Source organism: Balaenoptera ricei, chromosome 3 (assembly GCF_028023285.1).
Source record: "Balaenoptera ricei isolate mBalRic1 chromosome 3, mBalRic1.hap2, whole genome shotgun sequence".
Classification (NCBI taxonomy): Eukaryota; Metazoa; Chordata; class Mammalia; order Artiodactyla; family Balaenopteridae; genus Balaenoptera; species Balaenoptera ricei.
This window is the reverse complement of record NC_082641.1, coordinates 61,458,693-61,483,130: the sequence shown is the minus strand read 5'-3', so window position 1 is coordinate 61,483,130 and position 24,438 is coordinate 61,458,693. Positions and strand designations below refer to the sequence as shown.

Here is a 24,438-nt window from a genome sequence, read left to right as displayed (position 1 = left end):
TCTCATACCTTTTCACATGTGTTTATTCTGCTTTTGCTACTAGGTTGCAAACATGGGTAGAAATCATAGCTCTGCTTTCATGCCAGGTGACCTCACAATGCAGCAGGTACTCTAGGACGTGGGTTATGGAGCCAAGGCACCCAAGTTCAAGTCCTGGCTCTGCCCATTACCAGCTACATGACTTGTGGGCAGGTTGCTTATCTTCCCTGGTCCCCAATTTCCTCATGTGTAAAATGGCTACAACAGTAGTACCTGGTTCATAGAATTGTTTTAAGAAATAAGTGAGTATGTATAAAATGCTTAGTACTGGGACTTCCCTGGTGGCACAGTGGTTAAGAATCCACCTGCCAGGAGACCATCAAGATGGCGGAAGAGTAAGACGTGGAGATCAACTTCCTCCCCACAAATACATCAGAAATACATCTACATGTGGAGCAACTACTACAGAACACCTACTGAACGCTGGCAGAAGACCTCAGACCTCCCAAAAGGCAAGAAACTCCCCACGTAGCTGGGTAGGGCAAAAGAAAAAAGAAAAAACAGAGACAGAAGAATAGGGACGAGACCTGCACTGGTGGCAGGAAGCTGTGAAGGAGGAAAGGTTTCCACACACTAGGAAGCCCCTTCACTGGCGGAGATGGGGAGTGGCGGGGGGGAAGCTTCAGAGCCACGGAGGACAGCGCAGCCACAGGGGTGCGGAGGGCAAAGCAGAGAGATTCCTGCACAGAGGATTGGTGCCGACCAGCACTCACCAGCCCAAGAGGCTTGTCTGCTCAGCCACTGGGGCGGGTGGGGGCTGGGAGCTGAGGCTTTTAAGTTTCATTAGGTCCCATTTTTGTTTTTATTTCCATTACTCTAGGAGGTGGATCAAAAAAGATCTTGCTGTGATTTATGTCAAAGAGTGTTCTGCCTATGTTTTCCTCTAAGAGTTTTATAGTGTCCGGTCTTACATTTAGGTCTCGAATCCATTTTGAGTTTATTTTTCTGTATGGTGTTAGGGAGTGTTCTAATTGCATTCTTTTACATGTAGATGTCCAGTTTTCCCAGCACCACTTATTGAAGAGACTGTCTTTTCTCCATTGTATATCCTTGCCTCCTTTCTCATAGATTAGTTGACCATAGGTGTGTGGGTTTATCTCTGGGCTTTCTATCTTGTTCCATTGATCTATGTTTCTGTTTTTGTGGCAGTACCATATTGTCTTGATTACTGTAGCTTTGTAGTATAGTCTGAAGTCAGGGAGTCTGATTCCTCAAGCTCCGTTTTTTTCCCTCAAGACTGCTTTGGCTATTCGGGGTCTTTTGTGTCTCCATACAAATTTTAAGATGATTTGTTCTAGCTCCGTAAAAAATGCCATTGGTAATTTGACAGGGATTGCATTGAATCTGTAGATTGCTTTGGGTAGTACAGTCATTTTCACAATACTGATTCTTCCAATCCAAGAACATGGTATATCTCTCCATCTGTTGGTATCATCTTTAATTTCTTTCATCAGTGTCTTATAGTTTTCTGCATACAGGTCTTTTGTCTCCTTTGGTAGGTTTATTCCTAGGTATTTTATTCTTTTTGTTGCAGTGGTAAATGGGAATGTTTCCTTAATTTCTCTTTCAGATTTTTCATCATTAGTGTAGAGGAATGCAAGAGATTTCTGTGCATTAATTTTGTATCCTGCAACTTTATCAAATTCATTGATTAGCTCTAGTAGTTTTCTGGTGGCATTTTTAGGATTCTCTATGTATAGTATCATGTCATCTGCAAACAGTGACAGTTTTACTTCTTCTTTTCCAATTTGTATTCCTTTTATTTCTTTTTCTTCTCTGATTGCTGTGGCTAGGACTTCCAAAACTATGTTGAATAATCGTGGTGAGAGTGGACATCCTTGTCTTGTTCCTGATCTTAGGGGAAATGCTTTCAGTTTTCCACCATTGAGAATGATGTTTGCTGTGGGTTTCTCATATATGGGCATTATTATGTTGAGGTAGGTTCCCTCTATGCCCACTTTCTGGAGAGTTTTTATCATAAATGGGTGCTGAATTTTGTCAAAAGCCTTTTCTGCATTTATTGAGATGATCATAAGGTTTTTATTCTTCAATTTGTTAATATGGTTTATCACATTGATTCATTTGCGTATATTGAAGAATCCTTGCATCCCTGGGATAAATCCCACTTGATCATGGTGTATGATCCTTTTAATGTGTTGTTGGATTCTGTTTGCTAGTATTTTGTTGAGGATTTTTGCATCTATATTCATCAGTGATATTGGTCTGTAATTTTCTTTTTTTGTAGTATCTTTGTCTGGTTTTGGTATCAGGGTGATGGTGGCCTCATAGAATGAGTTTGGGAGTGTTTCTTCCTCTGCAATTTTTTGGAAGAGTTTGAGAAGGATGGGTGTTAGCTCTTCTCTAAATGTTTGATAGAATCCACCTGTGTAATATAGTCTGAAGTCAGGGAGCCTGATTCCTCCAGCTCCATTTTTCGTTCTCAAGATTGCTTTGGCTATTCGGGGTCTTTTGTGTCTCCATACAAATTGTGAAATTTTTTGTTCTAGTTCTGTGAAAAATGCCAGTGGTAGTTTGATAGGGATTGCATTGAATCTGTAGATTGCTTTGGGTAGTAGAGTCATTTTCACAATGTTGATTCTTCCAATCCAAGAACATGGTATATCTCTCCATCTGTTTGTATCATCTTTAATTTCTTTCATCAGTGTCCTATAATTTTCTGCATACAGGTCTTTTGTCTCCTTAGGTAGGTTTATTCCCAGATATTTTATTCTTTTTGTTGCAATGGTAAATGGGAGTGTTTTCTTAATTTCACTTTCAGATTTTTCATCATTAGTATATAGGAATGCAAGAGATTTCTGTGCATTAATTTTGTATCCTGCTACTTTACCAAATTCATTGATTAGCTCTAGTAGTTTTCTGGTGGCATTTTTAGGATTCTCTATGTATAGTATCATGTCATCTGCAAACAGTGACAGCTTTACTTCTTCTTTTCCGATTTGGATTCCTTTTATCTCTTTTTCTTCTCTGATTGCTGTGGCTAACACTTCCAAAACTATGTTGAATAATAGTGGTGAGAGTGGGCAACCTTGTCTTGTTCCTGATCTTAGTGGAAATGGTTTCAGTTTTTCACCATTGAGGACAATGTTGGCTGTGGGTTTGTCATATATGGCCTTTATTATGTTGAGGAAAGTTCCCTCTATGCCTACTTTCTGCAGGGCTTTTATCATAAATGGGTGTTGAATTTTGTCGAAAGCTTTCTCTGCATCTATTGAGATGATCATATGGTTTTTCTCCTTCAATTTGTTAATATGATGTATCACATTGATTGATTTGCGTATATTGAAGAATCCTTGCATTCCTGGAATAAACCCCACTTGACCATGGTGTATAATCCTTTTAATGTGCTGTTGGATTCTGTTTGCTACTATTCTTTTGAGGATTTTTGCATCTATGTTCATCAGTGATATTGGCCTGTAGTTTTCTTTCTTTGTGACATCTTTGTCTGGTGTTGGTATCAGGGTGATGGTGGCCTCGTAGAATGAGTTTGGGAGTGTTCCTCCCTCTGCAATATTTTGGAAGAGTTTGAGAAGGATAGGTGTTAGCTCTTCTCTAAATGTTTGATAGAATTCGCCTGTGAAGCCATCTGGTCCTGGGCTTTTGTTTGCTGGAAGATTTTTAATCACAGTTTCAATTTCATTACTTGTGATTGGTCTGTTCATATTTTCTATTTCTTCCTGGTTCAGTCTTGGAAGGTTATACCTTTCTAAGAATTTGTCCATTTATTCCAGCTTGTCCATTTTATTGGCATAGATTTGCTTGTAGTAGTCTCTTAGGATGCTTTGTATTTCTGTGGTGTCTGTTGTAACTTCTCCTTTTTCACTTCTAATTCTATTGATTTGAGTCCTCTCCCTCTTTTTCTTGATGAGTCTGGCTAATGGTTTATCAATTTTGTTTATCTTCTCAGAGAACCAGCTTTTGGTTTTATTGATCTTTGCTATTGTTTTCTTTGTTTCTATTTCATTTATTTCTGCTCTGATCTGTAAGATTTCTTTCCTTCTGCTAACTTTGGGTTTTGTTTGTTCTTCTTTCTCTAGTTCCTTTAGGTGTAAGGTTAGATTGTTTATTTGAGATTTTTCTTGTTTCTTGAGGTAGGCTTGTATAGCTATAAACTTCCCTCTTAGAACTGCTTTTGCTTCATCCCATAGGTTTTGGATCTTCGTGTTTTCATTGTCATTTGTTTCCACGTATTTTTTGATTTCCTCTTTGATTTCCTCAGTGATCTCTTGGTTATTTAGTAACGTATTGTTTAGCCTCCATGTGTTTCTGTTTTTTACGGTTTTTTCCCTGTAATTCATTTCTAATCTCATAGCATTGTGGTCAGAAATGCTTGATATGATTTCAATTTTCTTAAATTTACTGAGGCTTGATTTGTGACCCAAGATGTGATCTATCCTGGAGAATGTTCCGTGCACACTTGAGAAGAAAGTGTAATCTGCTATCTTCAGATGGATTGTCCTATAAATATCAATTAAATCTATCTGGTCTATTGTGTCATTTAAAGCTTCTGTTTCCTTATTTATTTTCATTTCGGATGATCTGTCCATAGATGTCAGTGAGGTGTTAAAGTCCCCCACTATTACTGTGTTACTGTTGATTTCCTCTTTTATAGCTGTTAGCAATTGCCTTATGTATTGAGGTGCTCCTATATTGGGTGCATATATATATATAATTGTTATATCTTCTTCTTGGATTGATCCCTTGATCATTATGTAGTGTCCTTCCTTGTCTCTTGTAACAGTCTTTATTTTAAAGTCTATTTTATCTGATATGAGTATTGCTACTCCAGTTTTCTTTTCATTCCTATTTGCATGGAATATCTTTTTCCATCCCCTCACTTTCAGTCTGTATGTGTCCCTAGGTCTGAAGTGGGTCTCTTGTGGACAGCATTTATATGGATCTTGTTTTTGTATCCATTCAGCAAGCCTGTGTCTTTTGGTTGGAGCATTTAATCCATTCACGCTTAAGGTAATTATCAATATGTATGTTCCTATGACAATTTTCTTAACTGTTTTGGGTTTGCTCTTGTAGGTCCTTTTCTTCTCTTGTGTTTCCCACTTAGAGAAGTTCCTTTAGCGTTTGCTGTAGAGCTGGTGTGGTGGTGCTGAATTCTCTTAGTTTTTGCTTGTCTGTAAAGCTTTTGATTTCTCCATCAAATCTGAATGAGATCCTTGCCGGGTAGAGTAATCTTGGTTGAGGTTCTTCCCTTTCTTCACTTTAAGTATATCATGCCACTCCCTTCTGGCTTGTAGAGTTTCTGCTGAGAAATCAGCTGTTAACCTTATGGGAGTTCCCTTGTATGTTATTTGTCGTTTTTCCCTTGCTGCTTTCAATAATTTTTCTTTGTCTTAAATTTCTGCCAGTTTGATTACTATGTGTCTTGGCATGTTTCTCCTTGGGTTTATCCTGTATGGGTCTTGTTGCGCTTCCTGGACTTGGGTGGCTATTTCCTTTCCCATGTTAGGGAAGTTTTTGACTATAATCTCTTCAAGTATTTTCTCTGGTGCTTTCTCTCTCTCTTCTACTTCTGGGACCCCTATAATGCGAATGTTGTTGTGTTTAATGTTGCCCAGAGGTTTCTTAGGCTGTCTTCATTTCTTTTCATTCTTTTTTCTTTACTCTGTTCCGCAGCAGTGAATTCCACCATTCTGTCTTCCAGGTCACTTATCCATTCTTCTGCCTCAGTTACTCTGCTATTGATTCCTTCTAGTGTAGTTTTCATTTCAGTTATTGTATTGTTCATCTCTGTTTGTTTGTTCTTTAATTCTTCTAGGTCTATGTTAAACATTTCTTGCATCTTCTCGAACTTTGCCTCCATTCTTTTTCTGAGGTCCTGGATCATCTTTACTATCATTATTCTGAATTCTTTTTCTGGAAGGTTGCCTATCTCCATTTCATTTAGTTGTTTTTCTGGGGTTTTATCTTGTTCCTTCATCTGGTACATAGCCCTCTGCCTTTTCATCTTGTCTATCTTTCTGTGAATGTGGTTTTTGTTCCACAGGCTGCAGGATTGTAGTTCTTCTTGCTTCTGCTGTCTGCCCTCTGGTGGATGAGGCTATCTAAGAGGCTTGTGTAAGTTTCCTGATGGGAGGGACTGGTGGTGGGTAGAGCTGATTGTTGCTTTGGTGGGCAGGGTTCAGTAAAACTTTAATCCACTTGACTGTTGATGGGTGGGGCTGGGTTCCCTCCCTGTTGGTTGTTTGGCCTGAGGCCACCCAACACTGGAGCCTACCTGGGCTCTTTGGTGGGGCTAATGACAGACTCTGGGAGGGCTCATGTCAAGGAGTACTTCCCAGAACTTCTGCTGCCAGTGTCCTTGTCCCCATGGTGAGCCACAGCCACCCCCACCCCCGCAGGAGACCCTCCAAGACTAGCAGGTAGGTCTGGTTCAGTCTCCCCTGGGGTCACTGTTCCTTCCCCGGGTCCTGATGCACACACTACTTTGTGTGTGCCCTCCAAGAGTGGAGTCTCTGTTTCCCCCAGTCTTGTCGAAGTCCTGCAATCAAATCCCACTAGGCTTCAAAGTCTGATTCTCTAGGAATTCCTCCTCCCATTGCTGGACCTCCAGGTTGGGAAGCCTGACGTGGGGCTCAGAACCTTCACTTCAGTGGGTGGACTTCTATGGTATAAGTATTCTCCACTCTGTGAGTCACCCACCCAGCAGTTATGGGATTAGATTTTACTATGATTGTGCCTCTCCTACCATCTCATTGTGGCTTCTCCTTTGTCTCTGGATGTGGGGTATCTTTTTTGGTGAGTTCCAGTGTCTTCCTGTTGATGATTGTCCAGCAGCTAGTTGTGATTCTGGGGTTCTCGCAAGATGGAGTGAGAGCACGTCCTTCTACTCCGCCATCTTCTTTTTCATTTATTTCTGATTTGATCTCTATGATTTCTTTTCTTCTGCTAACTTTGGGTTTTTTTCTTCCTCTTTCTCCAGTTGCTTTAGCTGTAAGGTTAGGTTGTTTATTTGAGTTCCTCCTCTCTTTGGGAGAAAAGATATATATTTTTTTTCCTTTTTTTATTTTTGTGAGTGTGTATGTGTATGCTTCTGTGTGTGATTTTGTCAGTATAGCTTTGCTTTTACCATTTCTCCTAGGGTTCTGTCTGTCCGGTTTTTCTTTTTTCTTTTTTTAGTATAGTTTTTAGCGCTTGTTATCATTGGTGGATTTGTTTTTTTGATTTGGTTGCTCCCTTCATTCTTTCTTTTTTTCTTTTTTTTTTATTACTTTTAAACTCTTTTTTATTTTTAATAATTATTTTAATAACTTTATTTTATTTTATTTATTTTTTCTTTCTTTATTTCTCCCTTTTATTCTGAGCCATCTGGATGACAGGGTCTTGGTGCCCCAGCCGGGTGACAGGCCTGTGCCTCTAAGGAGGGAGAGCCGAGTTCAGGACATTGGTCCACCAGAGACCTCCCAGCTCCATGTAATATCAAACAGTGAAAATCTCCCAGAGATCTCCATCTCAACGCTAAGACCCAGCTCCACTCAACAACCAGCAATCTACAGTGCTGGACACCCTATGCCAAACAACTAGCAAGACAGGAACACAACCCCACCCACTAGCAGAAAGGCAGCTTAATATCATAATAAGGTCACAGACACTCCAAAACACACCACTGGATGCAGACCTGCCCTGCAGAAACACAGGATCCAGCCTCATCCAGCAGAACACAGGGACTAGTCCCCTCCACCAGGAAGCCTACACAACCCACTGAATCAACCTCACCCAGTGCGGGCAGACACCAAAAACAATGGGAACTACGAACCTACAGCCTGCGAAATGGAGACCCCAAACACAGTAAGTTAAGCAAAATGAGAAGACAGGGAAACACACACTAGATGAAGGAGCAAGGTAAAAATCCACCAGACCAAACAAATGGAGAGGAAATAGGCAGTCTACCTGAAAAAGAATTCAGAGTAATGATTGTAAAGATGATCCAAAATCTTAGAAATAGAATGGAGAAAATACAAGAAACGATTCACAAGGACCTAGAAGAACTAAAGAGCAAACAAACAATGATGAACAACACAATAAATGAAATTAAAAATTCTCTATAAGGAATCAATAGCAGAATAACTGAGGCAGAAAAATGGATAAGTGACCTGGAAGATAAAATAGTGGAAATAACTACCACAGAGCAGAATAAAGAAAAAAGAATTGAGGACAGTCTCAGAGACTTCTGGGACAACATTAAACGCACCAACTTTCAAATGATAGCGGTCCCAGAAGAAGAAGAGAAAAAGAAAGGGACTCAGAAAATATTTGAAGAGATTCAAGTTGAAAACTTCCCTAATATTGGAAAGGAAAGAGTTAATCAAGTCCAGGAAGCACAGAGAGTCCCATACTGGATAAATCCAAGGAGAAACACGCCAAGACACACATTAATCAAACTATCAAAAATTAAATACAAAGAAAAAATATTTAAAGCAGCAGGGGAAAAACAACAAATAACATACAAGGGAATCCCCATAAGGTTAACACCTGATCTTTCAGCAGAAACTCTGCAAGCCAGAAGGGAGTGGCAGAACATATTTAAAGTGATGAAAGTGAAAAACTTACAACCAAGATTACTCTACCCAGCAAGGATCTCATTCAGATTTGACAGAGAAATTAAAACGTTTACAGACAAGCAAAAGCTAAGAGAATTCAGCAGCACCAAACCAGCTTTACAACAAATGCTAAAGGAGCTTCTCTAGGTGGGAAACACAAGAGAAGGAAAACACCTACAATAACAAACCCAAAACAATTAAGAAAATGGTAATAGGAACATACATATCGATAATTATCTTAAATGTAAATGGATAAAATGCTCCAACCAAAAGACACACACTGGCTGAATGGATACAAAAACAAGACCCGTATATATGCTGTCTACAAGAGACCAACTTCAGACCTAGGGACACATACAGACTGAAAGTGAGGGGATGGAAAAAGATATTCCATGCAAATGGAAATCAAAAGAAAGCTGGAGTAGCAATTCTCATATCAGACAAAATACACTTTAAAATAAAGACTATTACAAGAGGCAAAGAAGGACACTACATAATGATTAAGGGATCAATCCAAGAAGAAGATATAACAACTGTAAATATTTATGCACCCAACATAGTAGCACCTCAATACATAAGGCAAATGTTAACAGCCATAAAAGGGGAAATTGACAGTAACACAATCATAGTAGCAGCCTTTAACACCCCACTTTCACCAATGGACAGATCACCCAAAATGAAAATAAATAAGGAAACACAAGCTTTAAATGATACACTAAACAAGATAGACTTAATGACATTATAGGACATTCCATCCAAAAACAACAGAATACACTTTCTTCTCAAGTGCTCATGGAACATTTTCCAGGATAGACCATATCTTGGGTCACAAATCAAGCCTTGATAAATTTAAGAAAATTGAAAACATACCAAGTATCTTTTCCATACACAACCCTATGAGACTAGATATCAACTACAAGAAAAAATCTGTAAAAAATACAAACACATGGAGGCTAAACAATACACTACTTAATAACCAAGAGATCACTGAAGAAATCAAAGAGGAAATCAAAAAATACCTTGAAACAAATGACAACGAAACACGACGACCCAAACCTATGGGATGCAGCAAAAGCTGTTCTACGAGGGAAGTTTATAGCAATACAATCCTCCCCTATGAAAAAAGAAACATCTCAAATAAACAACCTAACCTTACACCTAAAGCAATTGGAGAAAGAAGAACAAAAAAACCCCAAAGTTACCAGAAGGAAAGAAATCATCAAGATTGGATCAGAAATAAATGAAAGAGAAATGAAGGAAACAACAGCAAAGATCAATAAAACTAAAAGCTGGTTCTTTGAGAAAATAAACAAAATTGATAAACCATGAGCCAGACTCATCAAGAAAAAAAGGGAGAAGACTCAATAGAATTAGAAATGAAAAAGCAGAAGTAACAACTGATACTGCAGAAATACAAAGGATCATAAGAGATTACTACAAGCAACTATATGCCAATAAAATGGACAACCTGGAAGAAATGGACAAATTCTTAGAAAAGCACAACCTTCCAAGACTGAACCAGGAAGAAATAGAAAATATAAACAGACCAATCACAAGTAATGAAATTGAAACTGTGATTAAAAATGTTCCAACAAACAAAAGCCCAGGACCAGATGGCTTCACAGGCGAATTCTATCGAACATTTAGAGAATAGCTAACACCCGTCCTTCCAAACTCTTCCAAAGTATAGCAGAGGGAGGAACACTCCCAAACTCATTTGACGAGGCAGCCATCACCCTGATACCAAAACCAGACAAAGATGTCACAAAGAAAGAAAACTACAGGCCAATATCACTGATGAACATAGATGCAAAAATCCTCAAAAGAATAGTAGCAAACAGAATCCAACAGCACATTAAAAGGCTCATACACCATGATCAAGTGGGGCCTATCGCAGGAATGCAAGGATTCTTCAATATACACAAATCAATCAATGCGATACACCATATTAACAAACTGAAGAATAAAAACCATATGATCATCTCAATAGATGCAGAGAAAACTTTTGAGAAAATTCAACACCCATTTATGATAAAAACCGTCCAGAAAGTAGGCATAGAGGGAACTTACCTGAACATAATAAAGGCCATATATGACAAACCCACAGCCAACATTGTCCTCAATGGTGAAAAACTGAAACCATTTCCACTAAGATCAGGAACAAGACAAGGTTGCCCACTCTCACCACTATAATTCAACATTGTTTTGGAAGTTTTAGCCACAGCAATCAGAGAAGAAAAAGAAATAAAAGGAACCCAAAACAGAAAAGAAGAAGTAAAGCTGTCACTGCTTGTAGATGACATGATACTATACATAGAGAATCCTAAAGATGCTACCAGAAAACTACTAGAGCTAATCAATGAATTTGGTAAAGTAGGAGGGTACAAAATTAATGCACAGAAATCTCTTGCATTCCCATACACTAATGATGAAAAATCTGAAAGAGAAATTAAGGAAACACTCCCATTTACCACTGCAACAAAAAGAATAAAATACCTAGGAATAAACCTACCAAAGGAGACAAAAGACCTGTATGCAGAAAATTATAAGACACTGATGAAAGAAATTAAAGATGACACAAATAGATGGAGAGATATACCATGTTCCTGGATTGGAAGAATCAACATTGTGAAAATGACTATACTACCCAAAGCAATCTACAGATTCAATGCAATTCCTATCAAACTACCACTGGCATTTTTCACAGAACTAGAACAAAAAATTTCACAATTTGTATGGAAACACAAAAGACCCCGAATAGCCAAAGCAATCTTGAGAAAGAAAAACGGAGCTGGAGGAATCAGGCTCCCTGACTTCAGACTATACTACAGAGCTACAGTAATCAAGAGAGTATGGTACTGGCACAAAAACAGAAATACAGATCAATGGAACAGGATAGAAAGCCCAGAGAGAAACCCACGCATATATGGTCACCTTATTTTTGATAAAGGAGGCAAGAATATACAATGGAGAAAAGACAGTCTCTTCAATAAGTGGTGCTGGGAAAACTGGACATCTACATGTAAAAGAATGCAATTAGAACACTCTCTAACACCATACACAAAAATAAACTCAAAATGGATTAAAGATCTAAATGTAAGGGCAGACATTGTAAAACTCTTAGAGGAAAACATAGTCAAAACACTCTATGACATAAATCACAGCAAGATCCTTTTTGACCCACCTCCTAGAGAAGTGGAAATAAAAACAAAAATAAACAAATGGGACCTAATGAAACTGAAAAGCTTTTTAGAGCAAAGGAAACCGTAAACAAGACGAAAAGACAACCCTCAGGATGGGAGAAAATATTTGCAAGCCAAGCAACTGACAAAGGATTAATTTCCAAAATATACAAGCAGCTCATGCAGCTCAATATCAAAAACACAAACAACCCAATCCAAAAATGGGCAGAAGACCTAAACAGACATTTTTCCAAAGAAAATATACAGATTGCCAACAAACACATGAAAGAATGCTCAACATCACTAATCATTAGAGAAATGCAAATCAAAACTACAATGAGGTATCACCTCACACAGTTCAGAATGGCCATCATCAAAAAATCTACAAAAAATAAATGCTACAGAGGGTGTGGAGAAAAAGGAACCCTCTTGCACTGTTGGTGGGAATGTAAATTGATACAGCCACTATGGAGAACAGTATGGAAGTTCCTTAAAAAACTACAAATAGAACTACCATATGATCCAGCAACCCCACTAGTGGGCATATAACCTGAGAAAACCATAATTCAAAAAGAGTCATGTACCACAATGTTCATTGCAGCACTATTTACAATAGCCAGGACATGGAAGCAACCTAAGTGTCCTTCAACAGATGAATGGATAAAGAAGATGTGGCACATATATACAATGGAATATTACTCAGCCATAAAAGAAACAGAACTGAGTTATTTGTAGTGAGGTGGATGGACCTTGAGTCTGTCATACAGAGTGAAGTAAGTCAGAAAGAGAAAAACAAATACCGTATGCTAACACATACATATGAATCAGAAAAAAAAAATAGTTGTGAAGGACCTAGGAGCAGGACGAGAATAAAGACGCAGACCTACTGGAGAATGGACTTGAGGACACGGGAGGGGGAAGGGTCAGCTGGGACGAAGTGAGAGAGTGGCATGGACATATATACACTACCAAATGTAAAATAGATAGCTAGTGGGAAGCAGCCACATAGCACAGGGAGATCAGCTCGGTGCTTTGTGACCACCTGGAGGGGTGGGATAGGGAGGGTGGGAGGGAGGGAGACACAAGAGGGAAGAGGTATGGGGATATATGTATATGTATAGCTGAATCACTTCGTTATACAGCAGAAACTAACACACTATTGTAAAGCAATTATACTCCAATAAAGATGCTAAAAAAATAAATTAAAAAATAGAAAATTAAAAAAAAGAATCCGCCTGCCAATGCAGAGGACATGGGTTCGAGCCCTCATCCAGGAAGATCCCACATGCCGCGGAGCAACTAAGCTTGTGTGCCACAACTACTGAGCCTGTGCACCTAGAGCCCGTGCTCTGCAACGACATGCCACCACAATGAGAATCCCGCGCACCGCAACGAAGGGCAGCCCCCGCTCTACCGTAACTGGAGAAAGCCTGCATGCAGCAATGAAGACCTAAGGCAGCCAAAATAAAAAAATTTAAAAAAAATTTTTTTAAATGCTTAGTACTGCCTGTGGCACATGGTAAGCACCATATAAGTGTTTTAAAGCAAACAGACAGGTAGTTTCAATGGATGGATGGGTAGGTAGCTATTGTTCCTAAATGTTAAGTGCTACTGCCCAACCTCTGACCATCTGCACTAAGAGGTACATTCCCTGTGAAGCGGCACTGCCCCGAGAAGGACTCTGGTATTGAGTAGGAACATATATGATGTATCTCATTCCCGATGACTCATCTTAAAATCTATAGCACAAAGGCCTTTTTAATTTCCCCCTTACATATAATATCCTCTATTCAACTTCTTCCTCCTTGTTCTTGAGTTTTATATTCAGGTTTTTAAAGGGGTCTGAGAGGGTGCCCCAAGAAAAAGCCTGCAGTCAGTACAGTTTCCCTTTTAATCCAGGGATTCCCCTTCCCAGGCACCCACTGTCCTCAATCCCTGCTTCTTCCTCTTCAAGGTAAAGGCTGGCAGGTGATTCATGTGACACCATCGCCATATCACGTCTCCTAGAGATACAGGTTTCCTAACCACCAGGAGCTAACTGTAGAAGGAAGGACTCAGTTGCCTGTTAAAGGACTGTCTGCAAGATTACAAGGCTGGTAGAGAGCAGAGATCCCCTTCTCCTCTTCACTAAAATCACAACCCGGCTTCCCCGTAAAAGAGGGAGGTGCGAATTATCTCCTTTTCCCTGGATATCTCCCTGGTATACAAGTACATATGAATAAATTTCTGGTTTTTTCTTGATAAAAAAAAAAAAAAGAGGGAACTGCAAAGCAAACGTGTTTCATGAACAGAATTGACTGTTCAAGTCCAGGTAGAAGTGGGAGAGCTGTGGGGTTTGTGCTCAGTCTGTAACAGAAACATGTCTGATTTCACTGTGGTTCAGGGCAGATCTGTGGGCAGGTGGGTCAGTAATAGGCAGCAACATGAGGAAGCCTTCAGACCCAGGTCATGGGACAGCCAGAAAAACAAATTCTAAAAATATAGCCCAACAGGGAACCAGGTAGGAAGGCTTTGGAGTCAGAAAGACATGGCTGGATGTTTTGGTTCCAGTATTTATTATTGGGGCTTTCCTTGGATAAGTTCCTTGGCCTTCCTGGGCCTCAGTTTCCCCATCTGTATTATCAGGCCCTTATGTCTCTTTCATAGGGTTCCTGAATGCAAATGAGATAATCTCATGAGCGTGTTGATGACAGGGCCTGGGCACGGTGGGCTACTGATGTCATTGACCCCGTGTGAGAGCAGGGTGTCTGTGTGTGCAGTGGGGGATTTCACAGGAGAGCATGTGTGAGGCCCTGTTATGGGGCCACTGTGTGTTGGACACTGTCTTTGGTCTCTACCGATGGTAGCAAATGCTCCTCACACTCGGTGCCACTATGCAAACCAAGGGCAGTCAGGTCAGTGCCCATCAGTGGAAAGTCTACATTTCAGAGTATTTTTAAAGTGTAAATGTCTTACCTTCCAACAAATAATAAGACAACTTTAATTCAACAAAGCTTTGTCTGCTATACACATTTCCTTAGGAAGATGACTTTAGTATTATATAAGAGTGCTTTATAACTGGAACACCAACTGTAGGCAGATAACTGAGGACTGTTCACAACATTCTGTTCCCAAGGCATGTGTAAGCAGTTACTCTACAATTCTGACATACTTCTGTATAAACAGTGTCTTCCTGCATAGTCTAAAGAATTTACCCCATCTCTGTGAAAGAAACCGCAGGCTCCGATCTGAACTAATTTTTATTCTTCTTGAGTATCTAATTCTCAGCTTCAGAATATCAGTTTTCCTTGCATACTTTGATGTTCCTTTCTCCAAAGAAAATGTGCAGAAATGTGAGAATTACAGCAAAGTGCTTGAAAAAGGATGGCTCAAACTTGAAAGGCTTTATTTTGACACCTAAAGATAAAAAGTGTCCCCGTACCTGAATCACGTGGTCATCGCTTGTGATTTCTATGGCTTCATGACAGTGGTCTAATGCTGTAAACACTGAATTACAGGCCCTGAAAGTTGCAAAAGATTGATGTTAGTTCTGCTGGAAAACCATGAGCATTTCATCTGTTAATTTATCAAAGTAAACAGTTCCTCAGGTTCATTAAAACCAAGTACCTTTTGATATTATGTTTTGGGGGGAAAAAATAGAAACCTAGCCTTTCAAACTAAATGAATAAACAATAGCATGCATTTCTATGCATATCATACAGAGAGAAGAATGTAATCTGGCAAAATCATCATGGATCGTGGAATGAACTCCATATGTGCTGGATGAAACCTTCATACTGACACAAGAGAACAAAGATGCAGGAGATGGTCTCATAGGCCCCTATGTTCTATGTCAATGACATTCTTCTGTTCCATTCACAGCAGCAGTCATGGAGAAGTCCCATCCCCATCAATTAGAAAAACCTAATTAAGCCCAAATTAGATCTGAGTTATTCTGGCCTTTTGCAACAGACACAGAAACATTTTTTTCTTTTCTTACTTTTACGACCTAGATAAGCAAGCCTTTATGGTACTTGCTACACCCACCAGCCTGATGAAAGGCAAATACGGCTGAATTCCCCTTGCCTGGTTCATTTTACAGCTCTCCAGGTGGGCACTATTCTTGATGACCTTCCTTGTATATCTGGAATATTTGAAACCATTTCAATTTCTCAATTTCTTGGGTAACATTTTAACTACCTTCCAAATTTAGAGCAACTCCAAATACAGTAAGTTATTTACTATCTAACCCAGCAAGTATGTGACTAGTTACTAGAGCTTTGTTATTTGTATTGGCTGTTTAAAGAATCCCAGTGAAGGCTTTCTTATACATTACCAAAAAAAATGTTCATCTACTGGATTGATGTTTCTTCTTATAAAACGAACTCTTGTAATGTTATTCATTTTTCCCTCTCATAAGGCATCTAACTTTGCCATTCTATTTTAAACTGTTTACAAGGGAGAGGGCAGAAGAAACTGGGTGAAACTTGGTTCAGTATTTGGCCAGTTATGGGACCTTGGGCAATGTTTTCTCTCTGCTGGCCCTCAGTTTCCTCATCTATAAAATGACAATAACACATCTTACAGGTTGTTGTAAGAATCAAAACAGTTTATGTGAGGCATGTCTCAAAATACTTGGGATGATATAAGAGTTCAGGACATAGTACTTGTTATTTGTAAGATCTCAGAATAATATTTTTTGTTCTCTAAAGCTTTCAAAGGCTGTTGGTGAGAAGAAAAGTGAATCATAACCTATCTTTTCTCATGAGTGTATCTGAAATATCAAACCAAGAACTGCTTTCAATAATAGCAAGGCAGCCTGCACAGAAAGTGAAGGATTTTAGCCCATTGATGGGTAGCGTTCCTGTCGCTGCAGAGAAGAAGACACAGATGTGGGAGGGTAAGTAAAGTAAGTAATCATGATGCAGGTGAGTGGAGGAGAACATAACCCTAACCCCACTGAGATTTCTGATGGGTGTGGGATGTTTTCTTATTTAAATGGCTCCAGTCTAGGGTTCTCAAAAAACTAAAAATAGAACTACCATATGACCCAGCAATTTCATTCCTGGGTATACATCCGAAAAAAACAAACACACTAATTCAAAAACATACATATACCCCAATATTCATAGCAGCATTAGTCACAATAGCCAAGATATGGAAGCAAATCAAGTGTCCATCGACAGATGAATGGATAAAGATGTGGTATATATATATATATATATACAATGGAATACTACTCAGCCATAAAAAAGAACAAAATTTTGCCATTTGCAGCAACATGGATGGACTTGGAGGGTATTATGCTAAGTGAAATAAGTCAGACAGAGAAAGACAAATACTGTATGATATCACTTACATGTGGAATCTAAAAAAAAAAGCAAAAAAACCCCAAACTAGTGAATATAACCAAAAAGCAGAGTCACAGATATAGAGTACACACTGGTGGTTACCAGTGGGGAGAGGGAAGGAGGGAGGGGCAATAAGGGGTAAGGGATTAAGAGGTACAAACTATTAGGTATAAAATAAGCTATAAGGATATATTGTATAACAATATTTTATAATAATATAAATGGAGTAGAACCTTTAAAAATTGTGAATCACTATATTGTAACCTATAATACTATACAGAAACTATATTTCAATTAAAAAAATAAATAAAATAAATTGCTCCAGTCTACCTAATGTGAACTGTATACTGTCCTATTAGCATTGCTGCATTTGTAAACATGATCATTTAAAATGTGAAAAAGAATTCAAAGAGGACTTTAAAATTGTTACCAAAGTCACTACTGCATCACCTCTCATGAAGAGGCAAGCAAGAGCTAGTCTTATCCCAAGTTTGCTCCAGGCACTTGGGTCCAGAACCCAACTTGTCACCACAGGAAAGCGTTCCCTGTCCTCCAGAAGTCTGATGTGGAAAAGCACAATCTGTGTGGGCTAGTTCCTTAGCTTTGGGAGCTGGATAATTAAGTGTTAAAACATTTGATCAAATGATAAATTCCCCTCTTGCCCAGGTATTTTCTTAAAGTACCTGTGTGGCTCAATTAAGTATGTAAACAGCTACTTCAGAGTATGACTGTTTTTGTCAATTCAACAGGCTGCCTCATACAAGATGTTAGCTCCAACTGCCAAAATGTATATATTAGATGTTCACTACAAAGCATACACTATCCTGTGAGAGTATAATGCCCAACGGGACAAAGCAGATCCTTATTGACAGTTAAAGTGAAAGTATATTGGCAGGACGAGCAGATTATTACCCCGGTGACAAATGCTACTGGACTGCCATGTGTAGATCTAGGCTTTAAACCAATTTGGTTGATGGTTCTATTTAAATAAACCTGCAGGAAAATGAGGTAATCAATTTGAATCATGCTCCTAAAGTTTGGGAATTTAATTGCTTGTATTAATTATTAATATTCTTCATGCAGAAGAACCTTAGCTTTATTAATTTTCTGTTCTTGGGAAACCACGTAACTCTGCACCTCAAATGTATTTTTGTAGCCTTCAGTTTGAGAAGCTGGAAAATTGGAAAAAGCACCAATGTGCTCTGGGAACCAGAGCCCATGTAGCGCTGGTGATGTAACCATTTCCCGTTCATCTTCTTAAAAGTCCGTGAAGGTCTGCAGGGAAAAAGTAAATATTACAGGGACCCAGGTAGAAGGTCTACAAAGAACATAGTGCTATGATGGGGTGCAGAGTGCATCCGACTTAAAGCAGGGTGCCTGGATTCTACTCCAGCGCTGCCACCCACATGTTGGGTAGCTGTGATTGTGCCCAGAGTCTTCCCGGCTCTCAGCGTTCCTCTGTCAGTTGTCTGGGGTGGTTGGGTTACATGACCTCCTGCGTCCCTAACAAAGGTACCCTGGAATCTACTCAAACAAAACACAAACACCCCACTGCAGACACACACACTGAGGCTGCCGGTAACAAGGGTAGGACTGGGCAGGGTGGTAGCTGCAGGGAGAAGATTCTGAGCACAAAGCCACATCCCAGCAGGGGTTCGGGTGCAGCAGGGAGGGGGCTGTGGACTTGCTACCCGCCAGCACTGCTCCTGGGCAGTGACCCAGCAGGGGCCGGTTACTTTAATCCATCACAGATTAGTTTCTACTTCCCTAACACAACGGGGCTGTCACGCGGAGCCCACGTGAGATAAAGTGCTCTATAAACATCAGTTAATAATAAGAGATGTAGTGTTCCACGGAATAGTAAGGTTTGCCCATCAGAAACTGATTCTTTCTAAAATGGAGGACTGCTACTGTCTTAAGATTTGGAGTAAAATAAACAAGATGATTTGGGTGTAACCCCTAGGTAACAGATATCAGACTGCCTAATGATGAAACAATAGCTCGTACTTGATTAGTGTAAACTCATCAGCTTAAACTCTCAATAAATAGCCAAATCCTATCTGTATTTTGGTTAACATAGTTCTTTTCATGATAAAGAAGCATAAGAACATAAGCAATAAATGGTCATCAGTTAGCCCATACTTCCCTAGACATTCCCCCTTTCATGAGTTCTGTTCAATAAAGTAATTCATCACATGCACACAGAAATGTGATTTTGTTCTGTCTTTAAAAGTTATTCCTATATAATGGAATTTTTAAATTAGGTATGTTATGTTTGATCACATGATCTTTTTTTTCTTGGTTAAGTAAATATGGTTACCATACAGGAAGACTGGACAGAAGCGTCTGCCTTCAACATTCAACATCATCCTTGCAGTACAGACTGTCCTTGCAGAATGCTAGTAATGTCACGTATTTAGCTGCAGCTGGGGGTGGAATTGCAGGGGAAAGTATTATATAATTAGACTATAATTATTCTGGCATTGTATAACAAAGAGCCTCATTTTCCCCGTCTGCAGCAAGTGACAAAGTTGCCTGCCAACCTCTGGGGTGCAGGTAGATGCTTTAGACACCCTTGGATGCCCTAAGGAGGTGGGGAGACAATGGAGGGTCACACTGTCCACCCCCATCCTCTGGACCCAGATATCATACACCCAGGGAGAGTCAAACCACACACACACACCCTACTCCTCCAAAAAACAGAAAAGAAGTTGGAGACAGTTGAGGTACAACCAGCCAAAAAGCATCAAAAGAAACTGACCATTTAGTCCTCCTCTGTCTTCTCCTGTGGAGAACTCTTGCCTTCCCTCCCCCTCTGCAGGGGCTGCTCTCGTGCTGGTTGCTTGGGACTGGGAAGAGAGGCTCCCAACCAGCCAAGCTGAAGCTGATGCGGAAGGTGAGGGGACTGGGGTTCTGGGCAAACCCACCTTCCTGGGACCGCTGCTGCCTGGGCGAGGTCCATTCACCAGCTTTACATTGATTTGTATTAAGAACCTGAGCCTTTTCAACGAGCCCAACATTCCCAAATCATCACTGACGGGTGAGAAGTTATGGGACTTACAGTGTGTTGTGTACTTAGAACCTTGCCGAGTTCTGAACCTAATGAGTCCTTGAAAAGTTTTCAGTGTCCTGGCTCTAAGCAGATTTCATCAGCACGATAACTTGAAGTCCTTTCATTTAGCCCTGGTGCTGTGTGGGGATGTTTATTTCAAACGGCCAGACCTGCCTTCGCCACGCTCCCCATGGGCAAGGCACCTTCTGACCTCTTACATGTGCCATCACATTTAATAGTGCCTAAGAAAACTCAGGTTGTCATTTAAAATAAAATGAGGAGTGCTTGCTTCAGCGGCACATATACTAAAATTGGAACGATACAGAGAAGATTAGCATGGCCCCTGCGCCAGGATGACATGCAAATTTGTGAAGCGTTCTATATTTTTATAAAAAATGAGATACTAAAATAAATAAATAAATAAAACAAAATGAGGGAATTACCTATCAAAGCAATAAGGCGTCTGCTGTTCATTTTTGTTGTAGAAAACGCACAGTTGAAGAATTAAACCAAAATGAAATCTCTCTTTTCCTAATCCTATTTATTGTGAAAACATCTAAAATAAAAGTACAAAGTCTTTTTACCCTCAATAAAAACAGAAGAGAGCCCCAGGAATAAAAACAATTAATGTACAATTAATCATAAATTGCTATAGTAAAGGCAATGCGGTTTTCTTACGAAATTCTCTGAAGTTCTCTGCAGCTAATAAATATATGGATACAAAGAAACCAAGGGATTTAACTGACACTCAAAAATCTTTGGTAATCTTCCTTACCAAAGAATTTCCACTGGTTTGAGATTCTTTTTTTAATACTTTCCCACCTCAGAAGGGACTGTTTATCCCCACACTTAATTTCTTAGAGCTCTCTATCCACCAAACAGTTGACTTCCTGAGCAGGGTGAACCCCAGAAAAGCCTGCATATGGGGGTTCATGCCAATCCATTTTTCTTCCAAGGGACAGAGGAGGGCCAAGAAAAGTTAAGTTTAGAAAGGTTTCTGTTCTCTTTGAATGCAAACTCAGTAATTAAGGTAAGAAGTATAACCGTTTCAATGAGATGCTATCCTACTTATTTTTCACTGAGCCTGAAAGCCTTGTGACCCCTCAGTGGGCCAGAGAGAGAAGCCAGGGCCCTTCTGGCATCCCATAGCCTGGAGCCACTAGGGACTGGTCTCCCAGGGGCCGCGGGCTACGAAGAGCCTCTTCTTTCCCCTGCTCTCTCTGCTGAAGGGGGGAAGGTTGAAGAAATCAGGGTCCGAAGAGTGTGCTGGAGTAGAGCCTGAGCAAAACCAAGCATGGGCTACAACTCTGATACTCCAAGACGTCCCAGAAGCAGAGCATCCTACCACCGAGACGCTGAGAGAATCTGTTCATCTCAGAAGTAAGCACCAGAGAGAAGCTCTTAAAGCACTAGACATGCGTAAAGAGACTTAAAATCAGTTTCTTGAAGATACTTCATGCATACTGAGGCCACAAGCAGGCCTCATGAAACTGCTCTCATGGATACGTGGCAATTACCATAGTTAGCATAATAAATATTCCCACGGGTTTGCCCCATCTATAACAATCCAAGTAGGAATTTATAAATGTTGCAAGTACAAAGTAGAAAGTAATCCTCAAAGGCTATTCTTAATCTTGATCTAATTGTACAGAAGTTAAACAGTACTTTTCCTAGAGTATAATTTTAAAACAGCTGTAAATAGTGGAAAATATTGTCAAAAGAAGAAACGCCTCCAATTTATTTCATTATACCAATGGGCTCCCAGTTTAGACTCTGCCATTTACCAGCTACAGTTACCTGTTCAACAGCTTCAGAAACCCTGGGATTCCGCTAAGAACCAGTGAACCTCAGCCTGAGGACAGACAAGCTTTGCTACAGAATGGTTAACCTTGTATTCATCCTATTTTGCTACATACCTTAACTTGAACTGTGAGCGAACTTCTCCATGTTCTATTTGAATCAGTTCATTATAGCAAGCAATTATGCTGCTATTCTCCATAAATCTCTGGAAAAAAAGCAAAGGTAATACATAAGACATATACAATTACTTCTTAAATAGTCAAAGAAGCTTAACAGTTTCTCCAACCTCAGGTAACTCTGTTATATAAGACAACTATAGGTAAGATGAGATGAAATAAAACAGCTGTCAAGGTGTTTGAAATGCTTGTTTAAATGTATAAGAAACGAGAGCAGATAACATTGCATAGTTATTTATAACAAAGGTGGGAAAAACATTATGAACACTCACAGGAAAATAAACACACAAGGGACAGAACACCTCCCCCAGCCTTGCTAATTACTGAAACACCTGCGCTTCTGCTGCACTAAGGAAAGTCTTCTAAAACCTGAGCCTGGACGTGTTCATGGTGTGGCACACTCCGAGTGAGGTCTCCTGGTGGGGAGAGGCAGTCTTTGCTTCCTTCCTCATCTTCTGAGTGCCTAACACATCCTGCTCCTTCTCATGTCTCTCTCTCTCTCTCTCTCACACACACATACATACACACACACACACACACACACACTCTTCCACACATCTAGCATGGATGGCTTCTCCCTGTGGAATATTTGAGAAGCTCCTTGACTTTCCCTGTGCCTCTGGTCCCCACCAGCCCAGGAGGAAGCTGGGAAGGGCTAAGGACAGAGGGGGAACCATGAACACACACAGAGGGAAATACTTTCTAATACGAAGCGGAGTTAAACATGGTGAGGTTTTGGTTCAGCTTCTGGACGGGTGGAGATGATGTGTCAGTCTGTAACTGAGCTCTGAGTGGTGTTAGCTGATGCTTCATGAAGTACAAAAAAGGATCTGTGATAAAATAAGTCTTTGAAAAGGTTGGGATAAACAGGTTCCTTTGTTTTAAAACGAAAACCTCAGAAGTAAACTTTTGTTGACTAAGTCTCATTTATTTGCCTTAGGCTTTTATTATGCCTCTGTGTCTATGTGTGTAGGTATATATTTTATATGCATATATTTATATATATATAAAATCATTCTATAGTTTCACTTTCGTATTAACGTAGTAACTTTTTTTTTCTCCTGTTTTCCTTTATTTATTTTTTTAACATCTTTATTGGAGTATAATTGTTTTACAATGTTGTGTTACTTTCTGCTGTATAAAAATGTGAATCAGCTATATGTATACATATATCCCCATATCCCCTTCCTGTAGTGTCTCCCTCCCACCCTCCCTATCCCACCCCTCTAGGTGGTCACAAAGCACTGAGCTGATCTCCCTGTGCTATGCGGCTGCTTCCCACTAGCTATCTAGTTTACATTTGGTAGTGTATATATGTCCATGCCAATCTCTCACTTCATCCCAGCTTACCCTTCCCCCTCCCCATGTCCTCAAGGCCATTCTCTACATCTGTGTCTTTATTCCTGTCCTGCCCCTAGGTTCGTCAGAACCTTTTTTTTTTTTTTAGATTCCATATATACGTGTTAGCATATGGCATTTGTTTTTCTCTTTCTGACTTACTTCACCCTGTATGACAGACTCTAGGTCCATCCACCTCACTACAAATGACTCAATTTCATTTCTTTTTACGGCTGAGTAATATTCCATTGCATATATGTGCCACATCTTCTTCATCCATTCATCTGTGGATGGACACTTAGGTTGATTCCATGACGTGGCTGTTGTAAATAGAGATGCAATGAACATTGTGGTACACAACTCTTTTTGAATTATGGTTTTCTCAGGGTATATGTCCAGTAGTGCGGTTGCTGGATCATATGGTAGTTCAATTTTTAGATTTTTAAGGAACTTCCATACTGTTCTCCATAGTGGCTATATCAATTTACATTCCCACCAACAGTGCAAGAGGGTTCCCTTTTCTCCACACCCTCTCCAGCATTTATTGTTTGTAGATTTTTTGATCATGGCCATTCTGACTGGTGTGAGGTGATACCTCATTGTAGTTTTGATTTGCATTTCTCTAATAACTAGTGATGTTGAGCAGCTTTTCATGTGCTTCTTGACCATCTGCAGGTCTTCTTTGGAGAAATGTCTATTTAGGTCTTCTGCCCATTTTTGGATTGGGCTGTTTGTTTTTTTGATATTGAGCTGCATGAGCTGCTTGTATATTTTGGAGATTGATCCTTTGTCAGTTGCTTTGTTTGCAAATATTTTCTCCCATTCTGAGGGTTGTCTTTTCATCTTGTTTACGGTTTCCTTTGCTGTGCAAAAGCTTTTAAGTTTCATTAGGTCCCATTTGTTTATTTTTGTTTTTATTTCCATTTCTCTAGGAGGTGGGTTAAAAAG

At 39.7% G+C, this 24,438-nt stretch overlaps 1 protein-coding gene and 1 non-coding gene across 12 annotated transcripts in view; one reads left to right on the top strand and one right to left on the bottom strand.

Annotated features, from left to right (window-relative positions):
* PDE8B (phosphodiesterase 8B) overlaps positions 1 to 24,438 on the bottom strand; it is a 383,095-nt gene that overhangs the window by 106,764 nt on the left and 251,893 nt on the right. For all 11 annotated transcript variants that reach the window (XR_009502334.1, XM_059916606.1, XM_059916610.1 and 8 more), the window contains 2 exons: positions 22,093 to 22,181; positions 15,216 to 15,294 (listed from right to left, as the gene is read on the bottom strand). Coding sequence is in view for 10 of the 11 variants with exons in the window: in XM_059916606.1 (XP_059772589.1) it covers positions 15,216 to 15,294; positions 22,093 to 22,181 (168 nt within the window). In the remaining variant the exon portion in view is untranslated. The remainder of the gene's footprint in view (positions 1 to 15,215; positions 15,295 to 22,092; positions 22,182 to 24,438) is intronic.
* Positions 20,458 to 20,564, top strand: LOC132364251 (U6 spliceosomal RNA). Its single transcript, XR_009502790.1, has one exon. It is a non-coding gene; the product is annotated as a U6 spliceosomal RNA (small nuclear RNA).